At 41.9% G+C, this 12,522-nt stretch overlaps 1 protein-coding gene across 5 annotated transcripts in view; it reads right to left on the reverse strand.

Annotated features, from left to right (window-relative positions):
- Window positions 1-460: 460 nt before the first annotated feature.
- DISP1 (dispatched RND transporter family member 1) overlaps window positions 461-12,522 on the reverse strand; it is a 499,375-nt gene continuing 487,313 nt past the window's right edge. For all 5 annotated transcript variants that reach the window (XM_069233843.1, XM_069233844.1, XM_069233842.1 and 2 more), the window contains one exon: window positions 461-4,108. In XM_069233843.1, the coding sequence (XP_069089944.1) occupies window positions 482-4,108 (3,627 nt within the window). In that variant the 3' untranslated portion in view covers window positions 461-481. The remainder of the gene's footprint in view (window positions 4,109-12,522) is intronic.

Consider the following 12,522-nt stretch of genomic DNA (forward strand, 5'->3'; position numbering starts at 1 on the left):
CCTAAAGATAATTTTGCAACCAGGGGACCGACCCTTGCCTAAGGGGTCGCTCCCCACATCAAAAAATAAATAAATAAATAAATAACCCCTGGTGTCTAGCGGTTTCAAAACAATGAAAGTACTGGGTTCGACCTACTTGTTCGCCATAATTACACAGATGACATCCATCCCAAGGCCTTCGACCAGGTGAAAGCCATTTTAGATGTTTTAGATAGTGTCATGCTGCCTTTCACAGCCCCCATGTAACAGATTGTATTTATGCAACACTTACACCAAGGTGCTTTACTGGCATGTTACAAAACTTGGATAAAAAATTACGAGAATCAAGTGACAATGAATTAAAAAAAAAAACAGTTGGCTGTTAGGGAACAAAGGCAGTGGCAAAAAGAGAATTGGGACAGTCACTGATGCGGCCTTTATCACATATTTCAATGAATAAATAAGGTCGTATCTATGAATAGAAGATTGAATATATATTTTATTAACATAAACTTTCGCTGGAAAGCTCTGAATGCGTTAACACAGCAGGCACATTGGCTTCAATGTTTGGCATTTGACAGTCGGCAGAATTGCACTTAACTGTTAGACGTCTGTCACAGCACTGTGAACTTTCATGACAAGGCTCAAAACCAGACTTCCTGGCAGTAAAGTTCATTGTTAGATTCTGGTCATTTTGGTTTATATACTTGGCAATCAGAAGGGAGTCAGGCTGTGTAGTGTTCTGGTCAGTCATGCCCTTCTTTTTGATTTTAGATACACTTGTGTCTACGGTGTCATTCACGGTTTCCAGTTTCTCTCTGAACTCGCACTTTGATCCATTTTTGTAGAGTCCCCTTTGGTTTGCCAGCTGCAGAGTGCGCTCTGACCCAATCAGGAAAGAGCAAGGTGTTATGAATGAACCGTCGCTTCTGCACACGAAAGGCGAAGAGTGTGTTGCAGTTGTTAAAGTCCTAACATTCTCATCTGCACAGTGAAGACTCTGTCCATCCATCTTGTTTAAACTTTCATTGGTCGGAAGCTGATGCACTGAATGGAGAAAGAAATTTCTGGGCAGAGAATTCGGCATGATGGGCCTTTTGATTACCCCTGCTGAACAGCTGCAATGCTGAACTGGGTGCACAATGAGCTCAGAGAGGTCTGGTAAAGCTGGACTCCTGGAATGTTTAATTTGCAGAAGACTTCCAGATGAGGGCACACACTGATAGCAAAAGCCATCACCCAACTGCTGACATGAATGGGGGTTCCAATTCATTCGCCTTTCAGGGTATCCACCTGGGCAACCGCACTCCCTGTTTTGTGGTAGGAGCTCGTACATGCTGTGCTCGTCAACAGATGTCTGCAACATAGCTGAACAAGACTCTGCTTTGTGGTCTGGATTAACTTCTACTTTGTTATACGGTGCAAGTACGGGGATGCTTGCATTCTGGGGTCTGCCATTAGGTAGCTCTGAGATTGCATGTGGATCCTCATATGTTGTCTTCTCCAAAGTAGTGTGACTATGCGAAGCCAGAGGCTCCAACTCATAATGCTCATGTTCGACATCTGATGTCGGCACTCTTGCATCCAGCTGATATTTGAGTCCAGAATGCAATTTGCTTTGAACCTGTTCTCCAGTGCCCGAAGACAGAGCCTGGGAAAAGGCTTTAAACTGTAATTTTTTTGGGAGAGGAATTTGACCACAGGTTCCCTGGGGCCCAAGGCAACGGCACATGCACTGGAAAAAGAAGGTTGCGAATGCCCAGCTGATGCACATTATTAGCATCATGAAGGTACCTAGCTGGGTGTATGCTAATACGGTGGAGGGCATCATCATAGCTCCAGCGACAAAAGTGGTCAATGCAGCCATTGCAATAGCAGATCCCATGCGGCTCAGAGAGAAGACTACTTTTCCCTCTCTGTCCGGTTCAGGAGCTAAACGGTAGGCAACCCCGTAATGGACAGCAAAATCCACAGATAAGCCAACAGCTACAGAAATGGTCACAGATTCTAACACATTTAGCTCCCAACCGAGCAGGACCAAGGAACCTACTGTAACAAATATGGTTCCAGCGATTGAAATGATTGCATACAGACTTATAATGACATTCCATGTCGTAACTAACATTACGCTGAAGGCAACAGCCACTGACAGCCCCATCGCAATTAAAGTACCATCTGAAAGACTGTCCTGCAGGTCATAGAATTCTAAGTTGCTCACAAACCAACCGTGACTGAGACCCGCAGGAGCAGTTGCTAGCTCAGCTGAGATCCAGGAATCCACTTCTTTGTAAAATCGATGCATTTTCTCATAGGCTAGTGTGAAAAGATAGGTGCTTTGGAACTCCAAAACTACAGCTCTGATAGTATCGTTTCTATCAAACCTAGGACCTGGAGTCTTGCTGTCTAAATGGTATCCAGTACTTCTTTCAATTTCCATTATTGCTCTCTTTATGCAAAGTTCAAACACTTCTTGTTTAAAGGGAAATTTTGTCTGGCTGCAGCAGGGGTAATGAGAAGGCTCATCACAGTCATTTTCCATCCACTGTTTAAAAGTCTCGATGAAGCAGCTGGTGAAGTCTTGCTCATCTGGTTGGTGAAAAAACGTTTGGTTCCTCAACTTTTGGCAAAAATTATAAATCCAGATCTGTGATTCTTGGCTTGCTATATTAAAGCTACTGTCCAATTTCAGCTTTCCTTTACTTTTGGGGTTCAAGGGATCTCCGTTGTCTTCTGGAGACACACCCCAAATTATGGTGATGGGCATATGAAGTTCTTCTCCATGGTGGACACGTTCAAACATGAAAAGTTTTTTGTATTCCGCATCATAACGCTCAAAAGGATGAGATGACCTAAAAACCTGAAACTCTGAAAGCTCTAGTGAAGGCAGCTTCATCTTTGGATTAATACATACAATATATGCACCACCAACAGTTAAGGCAAGAAACCAGAATAACCAGATGTACCGAAATTTGATGACAATGCATGGTAGAACTTTTTCAAAAAATATCCGAGATGCTTCGGAGACTGCAAAGAGAAGGTCTTGGAACTTTTGGCACAAAAGTGTCCAACAATGTTTATGGTTGTATACATGCTGCTGAGGTTTTCGAAAGCAATCAAATACATTGAGAAGATACCGCTCATGGAGCACGACTACTGCAGGTAGCCACGTTACCATTAAAACATAATTCACCAATATGGCTGTGCCGGCATAAATACCAAAACACCGAATTGCAGTGATATTGCTCACATAATTGGCATAAAAGGCAGCTGCGGTGGTAAAGCTGGTAACAAACATAGAAAGAGCAGCATGTTGCAGGGTGATGCTAACTGTTTCAGATGTTTCAGCATGGGGTTTGTCAAATTTTGTGTAGTTCCACACGTCACACAGGACAAACGCATCATCTGCTCCGATTCCAACAAGTATAATTAGTGCAGTAAGGTTCATGAAAGGAAAGAACTCAAACTTAAATACTACTCGATACAGAAAGTAAGACACAATTAGAGAGCTAATTATTGCAAACATGGTCATTAGCGTGATAAACATGGACCTAGTATATACACACATGACTATAAGAACAATTGCAATGGCAATAGCAGGATACACAGTATCCATTAAAAGATAATCCTGGAATAAACTATGTTTGATCCCAAACTCAATTCCTGTGATGGTGGTTATCCCATCCGAACAGTTCCAGTTCTCAAAATTGTCCAAGTAAATGTTCATCATGCTCTCCCCCTTTTCTGTTGGTGAGAAAAGCATGCTGTACTTTAAAGCTGGTACGACATAGTCGACTGTCTTTGGGCTTAAGAAGTCTTTGTCCACCAAGTAGTGAAGAACCTGGTAGACGGCGTTGTACTTGGTACATTTACGAGGCACGTTTGTACACTTCAGCTGGTCTTTTCGCTTGGATGCCATATCCCAGCAGTCTGACCCCAGGGTACCATTGTAGTAGTATTTGGCACATGTGCGAAGTAGCTTCACAGTATGGGAAACATCACGCTCTACAATTTTCTGACAGGATGATCTGTTATTAAGAATCGCAATATAGTTTCCGAGTGTCCAACTAGGGCAGCACGAATCGGGAGTAGCTCGCTGGCACAGATCACCGAACTGAGGATGGGATCTAATCTGTGAGAAGAGAAAAATATAACTTGATTTCAGTTAAACGTTGTGAGTATGTGTTAATTTACGGAGGAAACTTAGTGGCACATTAACATTTTAGTAGACACTATACATTATTTGAAAACAATTTTAATTTACAAGCAACCATAAACCAGGACAATATCTGTTTTTTATTTATTTTTGTTTTAGTATCTGGGAAGGAGTGACAAACATTTGACGATATCCTGACACTGCGTGGCCCTGGATTTAGAAAAATACTCACAAAAATTATTAAAAACTTAAAAGAACAATGGTAGTATGGAAAACTAAAGAGTACATATATAAAGGGTCCTCAACACCTTTTCAACCATCTTATATTGGCCTATTGCAGACCTAAATTTAATTATGGTGTATCTGTTCTTGGTAAGGCCCTCTTTCCCAGTGGGTTCAGTTTACAGTAATGAGCTACAACTACCCAATAAATAAAGACAAATACATTGTCACGGATATACTTAAATTTACAGGAAGTCATGTCAGAAAGTATACAAGTGAACCTAGGAAGTGAGTTACTACATATTTATTTGTATTGTGAACATATTAGTTAGATGACTAGCCAACACGTGTTTTGCTCAATACTGGGGCTTTGCAAGACTGTGGACAGTAAACAGACAAGAACATAGTTGGAGGCACTGGTCATTTGGTATTTGTTTACACACCATGGGAAACTATCCGATCTTCAGTAATTTCATAAACCTTTAAAGAAAGGAATCCTATCTCAGCTGTAGATGCGTCTCATTCCAAAGCTATGGCGCCGAAATTTAGAATGCTCGACCTTCAAGGGAAGTTTGCTTGAATCGTGGAATGTTAAGAAAATACTGATTTTGCGACCTCAGTGCCCAAATATTGTTTGTAAAAACCTACCAGACAAAGGATTGTGGCACAGATAATAAACTGTTTTATGCACAAGACACAATGATTTAAAGTAGTATAATGTGGCCAGAGCAGGTGTGTTAGAATCCAAATGTCCCATGTTCGATGTCATTGTTTCTGCAGCAGTTTGTTAAGTCAAGCTTTATAAATGGTTATTAATGGAATGTGAAATAGAGGACATTGTAGCAGTCAAGTCTTGCAAAGATGAAGGCATTAATCAACTGAATTCTTTGTTAATTAGTAAAAAGAAACAGGCGCTTCAAAACTGGAAGATGAACTGGGCAGGAATTGGCGAACAAATTAACCTACTACTCCACTGTCTAATATTGGTTTAACTTTTTAACCAAGCTTTTATGATGTGGGCGTGTCTGGGCATCTGTCCAAGGAAGTTGGGAAAGAAAGAAAAACTCCAGACAGTTCTTTGACAAAACATGACCAACTTTTGGTTTTAAAGTGGGTAGGAGCTATCCAATATTGTAATTTCTACAAGCAGTTACAAATGGTTCAGCAGCGTAACTGGATGTCCGATGCATCGCAGAGAGAACTTGGGTGTCATTTGAGAAAAGCCAAGTGACTGAACTCAATGGGCGAATGGGACAATATATAAATGAAAAAGTAGTTGGGCCCTCTGTGGTACTCTATTAAACATTTAAATCTGAAGCATAGGGACCTACCTTAACTTGTATTGATCATTCAAACTGAAAATTTAGAAGCCACAAAAATACTGTACTGCAGATACCAAAGGTCACAAGATGCTGTTATATCATCTGGTGATCAACACGATCAAACGCCGCAGAGAGGATTTAATTAGACTAGCCCCATTAAAGTAGAAATACTATTGGTCTAGATTATCAGATAGTTGCAATTATGTACTTTGGGGCATGACATCATCAATCTAGTGGAAAATTCAGCTGCCACTAATAATATAGCTGGAGAAAGACATTTCGACAAACTCAACATAGCCTCAAGTGTAACAAGGTTACCTGCCATGAAAGGTGTAAACCCAACTGTTTTGTGATCACGTGTAGCCCACCAGCTTGAAGCAGCAGTAGCGAATTAGGACTTTGGCACTTAATAGAACTACTGTATAGCTGCTCTTATTTTTATGCTAATTATCTCCCTATTTGAAATGTATTTGTCAGTGTAGTTAATTATTGATAATACTTTTACTCTTGGTGTCAGGTCCACCGCCAGCAGAGTGGTACCGTTCAATGAGTGGTACTTTACCAAACTTCCAATCTGTGGTACTGAAAAGGACCTTTCCCAACCCATATGTATGCGTTTCTACCAGAGTGTATGGCGGGCCCTATCTTGTTAGTTTGGTAGAGAATATGCAGTGCCCATTGCATTTCCTCACTATACACTGTATTAAACACAATTGTGATTAGTAGTTGCAATTTTGAGTTTTTGTCTTTAAAAAAAGTGTATGTACAAAACAATGCATTCAAGCAATGTCTGTATGCTCAAACACAGAAACACACATTATAAATACTCCAATCTACTTCTCCCCTTAATGCTGCAAGAAGTAGGTCAACTCATGCATAGGAGCCCGATCTCAGATGACGATTAACATTCCGACAATTTGCCTCATATTGCTTTTTGTAATGGGATTGTGTAAGTGGGAAGACTCGGGGGTGGGGGGGAGGGGTTAATACATACTTCACACCAAACTGTGATTGTTAAAATGAATGTAGATATTTGTGGAGTTCGGGTGATTTACTATTACTGGTGTTACACATAACACAAAAGAAATGTTTTTTTTTTTTAAACCATAGGTGCTGATATTTTCCCCAACCGAATGAATCTTTTTTGGATGTTTGGGGTAGTCTGCACTCAAGTCTCCATAACTTTTTTCCCCCGACAAACTATATTCAGGTGGAATTTGCCTATTTCTCCTTACATGCTGGGATTCTACCCAAGTTTTTTTTTTGTTTGCCTGGATGGAACAAGAACATTTTCAAAATGTGGAAAAATGTGGGACTTTTTGGAAAGACTGTAAAAGGAGCTATGCAAAGGGTGTATTTTTTCCCCTTGAAAGATGACAATAACAAAATGCGTCCTGTGCTAAAACCACCTTTTTCCTTGCTCTCAGGTACAGAGAAGCAAAAAACATTTCTACTAGTTTGTGCAATTTGTCATCTTTTTTGTCACCTCTATCTACAAGACGTTTGTGATGAAAGTAGGTGTGAAAATCTACTGGTTTTGTCAAATCAACTAATCATTGCAATTTAAAAAATGAAAATAAGTAGGACAAAAAAAAAAAAAAAAGTGACAACTTTTTCATCTGCAATTTTTCCCCAGTGGCTAATATACAAAAATAATATACTGTTCATCAGACTCTTCTGGTGGCAGGGATGTAAAGTGTTTAACATTGTGATAAACATAACCATCATCTAAGCTGTAGCTTATAATTATTTTTCATTGTGTACAGATTATGCATCATAAGGTAAAATCGAATGATCAAAAATAGTTATGACTGAAACCTCTGCATTTTTTAATTTTACCCAATATAATGAATCCAGGAATGATGGTAATTTGCACAACTCTGATTTTGGGATTACCCATAATGTCATATGAATTAGAGGGCACTTTACAAAATGATTGTTAATTGAAAAGAACAAGCATTCTACGAATCTGCGTTCCCACGCTACCCCCAATAAGAACACTACCCCACTTTTGTGTGGCTAGTCCTATTGCCCGGGCCAAGAGGGGTCCCAAAGTGCAACAAGAACAATAGCAGGCATTTGCTCTTCAAATTTAACCATTCTGGAGATGTGGCTAGTTGCAGTATTTGGGGCTGAGCTCAGATCGCACACAGGAAAGCAGATTAATTCCAGACATTTCTGAAAACCGGACACCCTGGAAAGTCCAAGTTATGTGACTTGCATAGATCCTGCTTTCTTACCCAGAATGCCCGTAAACATTAAACTTTGGCTAAACTCATCGCTTTTCCGCACATTTCTGTGAGGGAAACTTTGGATTTTATGGCAAGCCACAAAATTCCTGCCACTCAGCTGTCCCACACTTTACTCGATAATAACTGTACGCTCCGCTTGTGGGAGTGGATCAAGTGTTCTCAAGAGGAACAGGTCAAAATTTAGGATTAAGTTTAGTCAATATGGTGTTAATGAGGTCTTCAGATGGTTATAGTTTTGGTTATAGTTCCTAACATGAGCGTTAGGTTGACCCAAACATAGAAGGTAGCTTTCCCCCAACTGGAGAGTGTGGGAATGGTGGGTGATAAAACTTTGCCCACTGGCTGAAAATGCTAGAGGTTTCTGTAACCAAAATATTGACAAAATAGTATTTTTCTCCCATACTTTGATATTCACAGGGAATTGTGGGTCTTCAAATGGCTGGGATCCATGCAAGTCACACCATTCCATATTTCCCTGGTCCTCTAAGTTTCATGAAGTCCCAAGGCTGGTAGGGTTCCATGGTTGTTGGTCGACCCACAGCTCAAATACTGCAGACATTCACCATGGAAAGTAAGTGGAAATTGGGATTTCTTTCAGAGTAATTTTGACATATGGGGCCAGATGTAGCAAAGGGTTTTACCCATTCTGTGTCTATGGGAAAATGTGTTTGTACATATGGCCCATGGAGTGGCAGAGAGGGGATATACTTGTCTGCTCGCTGTATTTGCCGCACCCTATGGCGATACTCTTTCCTTCTTGGAAGACTGCTTTCACTCTTTTCTTATCCTCTGGTAGCTTCTTCATTAGCTCCTCAATCTTGTCCCACTGTTGGTGGCCATATATGTTGAGGAGAGTGTTTGAGTTCGCTATACGCCAATGCGTTGCAGCCTCTTTCCATCCTCCTCCCTACGATGTCCAGCCTCTTGCTTTCTTTCTCTGGAGGAAGGCCTGTGGAGGTGTGCGCATTACTCCTCCTTCTGACAATAGTGACAATTATACAGTCTGCCACTGTGTTCCCCTAGATGTATTTGGGGTCCTTTAAAGAAGGTTTATACTTCTTTCCTATCCTTGGTGTCACACCTTTAGTTGACGCAGGTTCTTTGACAGCCTCCTTGCCTTGGTCCAGTGTGCTGGGTAGCACTGGGAGATACAGATTTCCCTTGCTTGATGGCATATGAGTTTTCCAGGAGAAAATATGAGTCTCCCTTTTCTTCCTCTAGAGACACTCCATACGTTTCAGCTACCCTTTTTATCAGCCTATTGTAGAGTGCAATGTTGTCAGGGGGTGAAAGCCTTGAGGGGTAGTTGCTGATCTTCTTCTGAGCTCTCTGTGTTGAGGTGATTCCATTCATCCTCTTCCACTTCGGGGTCATAAAATTCCTCCTCAGCCTCCTCTTCGTGGGGTTCTGGTGTCACGGGGGCCTCTAAGGCAGCCTCTTCCTCTTTGATGTGTGTGGTAATGGGGGGCTTACTAGGAATCCTCAATTCCTTTAGTTGCATTGTCAAAATCCTTCTTGTGTTGAACGACCGCTGCCATTTCTGCCTCTCCTTCTCTACCTTTAATCCCCTTTTGACATCCTGCATCAAAGAGGATCTCTTTTTCAGAGTAGGTGTTTTTTCATCAGATGGTCTGGAGGTTTATTTTGGGGTCTCTGGAGCCGTGGTGGTTTTCATCGATTTCGACCCTCTGCCTTCATTGGTATCTCTGGGCTGGGATCCATGGGCATCCTTTGTTGGTGGCTGATCCTCGTTTTCTTGGCCATCAGGGCTGTCTTGTGTGACTTTCTTGGGGATCTTAGCCTCCAAGATTTTCCTTTTCTCGCCTCTTTTCAACGCCCTTTATCGCTTTCTTTTCTGCAACCCCCTTGTGGATTTCTATGTCTGATCCTCCGTGGACTGATTCTGCGCCCCCGATCTGCTCTTCATCGTTGCTGGATAGGCCCAGGTCCTTCAGAGATGCTTGTGGATTCTGGTTGTACATTGCTGTGTAGCGCTCTTCCCTCTGGTTTCGGCGCACCCTGAGTGTCTTTTGCATGAATGCAGTGCAGTGCAGTCCTTGTGGTCTCTCGGCAGACAGAGGATGCAAGCTTTACACGGCTAGCGCTGTCGCATTTGTGAAAGCAGTTCGGATAGAATTTAAATGAGGTGTTTTCCATGACCACTACCTTGCTTCGCTCTCCAGCCTTGTGTGTATTCCGGCAGGGTCCACCGCCACAGTGCGTGAGTGAAGGTCCCCCTTTCTCTTTACCGGTTGCCTTTCGTTCAGTAATTTTCCCCCCCAAAACTCCACTTTTCGGGGTTCGTGGACTTTGTTTAAAAAAACTTTAGAGTTCCTCCTTTTGCTTCCAGACCCAATGGTGTAAAAAAGAATCTTAAAATGGCTGGCTACCACGCACAGGAGCTTCTGGGGTGTCGTCTGATGTCACACAGGGGATGGACCAAGTACCAAATGGTGGTCGACGATGCCCAAGGAAGAGGGGTGGGGGAAGGGAAACCGAGACACCTCCAGACCCAACCACTAGACTCCCTCGCCCGTTACTCTTTTTGTATCTGTTTTTTCCACTGGATTTTTTTTAGGTTTTTGTTTATATAATTCATTTAATTGTCAACCCTCTCTGTGGTGGTGGTGGGGGGGTTGGATGCAGGGCCTGACCTACAGTCATGCCCTGCAACAAACAAGGTGCAGAATGCCAACCCATGCAAATGATAGCAGGGCTTAGCCAAAGGCCAGGCCCAGCACTCAAAGCAAATCAACATGAGAAGCCGAACCGCACTGTGCACAGCTGTTGGGAGACCGAATTAATGATGCACCTTAGCTTATTCTATACATGCAAAATCAAGAAAGGGATCGGCTTAATATAATAATTGTAATTCTCTACAGGAAGTGGCACCCTTAGTTTCCGGCCAAAACAATCTTTAAAAGAAGCCAGACAAGCACACTTCATTACCCTTCTGCAATAGCCCCAGTAATTACTTTTGAAGTGTTCCTACGTCAGGACAAGAGAAACGTAACCCGGAAGTAAGCTGGATGCTGAACCCACTCACCCACCTAGCAGCTATAAAGGGACAGCTTACCCAGCATCCTTCCCGTCATTTCTCCTGTTGCATGACAGATGAGGATTTGGAGAATGGGATCCCTGACGGGCTTGGGTACAAGAAGTCGACTAGCTCTTGGTTAGGCATCACATTTGTATTTATAGTGGTATAGTGGTAAATTGAGCAACTATCAACTATCAATGCTGCGTGGGATTACCTGACTTAACGCTTGTATTTTGCAGTAGGCAAGCAACACCTACACAAGTGTTTCTGCCTTTTGCACACCTACCTGCAAACTCGGTGTCAGTAGCAGAACATATTGCAGTGCAGGCTGGGGGTGAGAGAAAGTATTTCTCGGTCTCCCATTATCTGGGCCATGCAGCAATATCAAATGAGCAATTAATTATGTTGTCCTAGACCTAGAACTGTGATGAGGATGACTAGGACTATGAATAATGACTATTCTCGGTATGCAAGTGGGACCTTCCCCAGCATTCACCTCCACTACAAGTGAAAAAGAACTCAACCCATATTGGGAAATCAACAAAAATGTTTACCTTGATATTTAATGCCTGCATGAAGAAACCTTGATCCGTTTGAAATGCTAGGGTCAGACAAAAATTAACGATGTGGAAATATACCACATTGGACTGGTTAAACCTATTGCCCAAGTATATGTTTTTATTCGTCAGAGGCTTTTGGCCCTATGTAAAACATTCTACCAGATTAAGGCAAAAAAAAAAAAAAAAACATACAGCTATTGCTGACCTCACTTCTCACGGATGTGCATCCAGTAATATGGAAAAAATACACACTGGCCCCTTTGTTTAAAAGCTTAACCTTGACCATAATATCCTTAATAGATTGTCCTACTTGACAAGCCCTCCGTCGCCACAAAAAAAAAAAAAAAAAAATGGAAAAATTAGAATTTGCTCAATCACATTCATTTCTTGGAAATGAAAGCATTTTAAGTAATTTTCAATCTGGTTATAGACAAAAGTATGAAACATAAACCACGCTGGCTGCTGCTCTGGTCCAGTCAGATGAACGGTAGCATGCTGTATTCAACCTTCTTGACACACTGCTTGTCATTCTGGCTCACGTCTAAGGGATACCTAAGGAGATATTCCAAATGTTCCTATCCCAGTGAAAGAGTGATGAAGGGTTTTCTAGAGTCCATGGGGACTGGAATGTCCCTTCCCCCCCCCCCCAACTTTTTTTTAAACTCTTTTTATTCAAACGGAGCGTGTGGTACAGCAAGTATACACTGATACAGCAGATATTTGCAACGGTAGTTACTGTCCACAAAGGAATACATGATCTGCGGCATTACAGCACTTTTACGGCCTACAGTAATGTCTGGTGAAAAATGGAACCACAGCATCCCCACTGTTGTGACTTCTTCCTTTTTATTAAGACCTAGTGTCCACGGAGCCTTTAAAGTTGCACTTCTGCCCCCAGATTTTCTCCCATTTTTTGAGGCATCCCAGCTCTGATAAACGATCTTCTCTGCCCTCTGACACCCGTCTAGATCCGATTCCCACTCTATCAGTAGCA

This window comes from Pleurodeles waltl, chromosome 5, assembly GCF_031143425.1.
Source record: "Pleurodeles waltl isolate 20211129_DDA chromosome 5, aPleWal1.hap1.20221129, whole genome shotgun sequence".
Lineage (NCBI taxonomy): Eukaryota > Metazoa > Chordata > Amphibia > Caudata > Salamandridae > Pleurodeles > Pleurodeles waltl.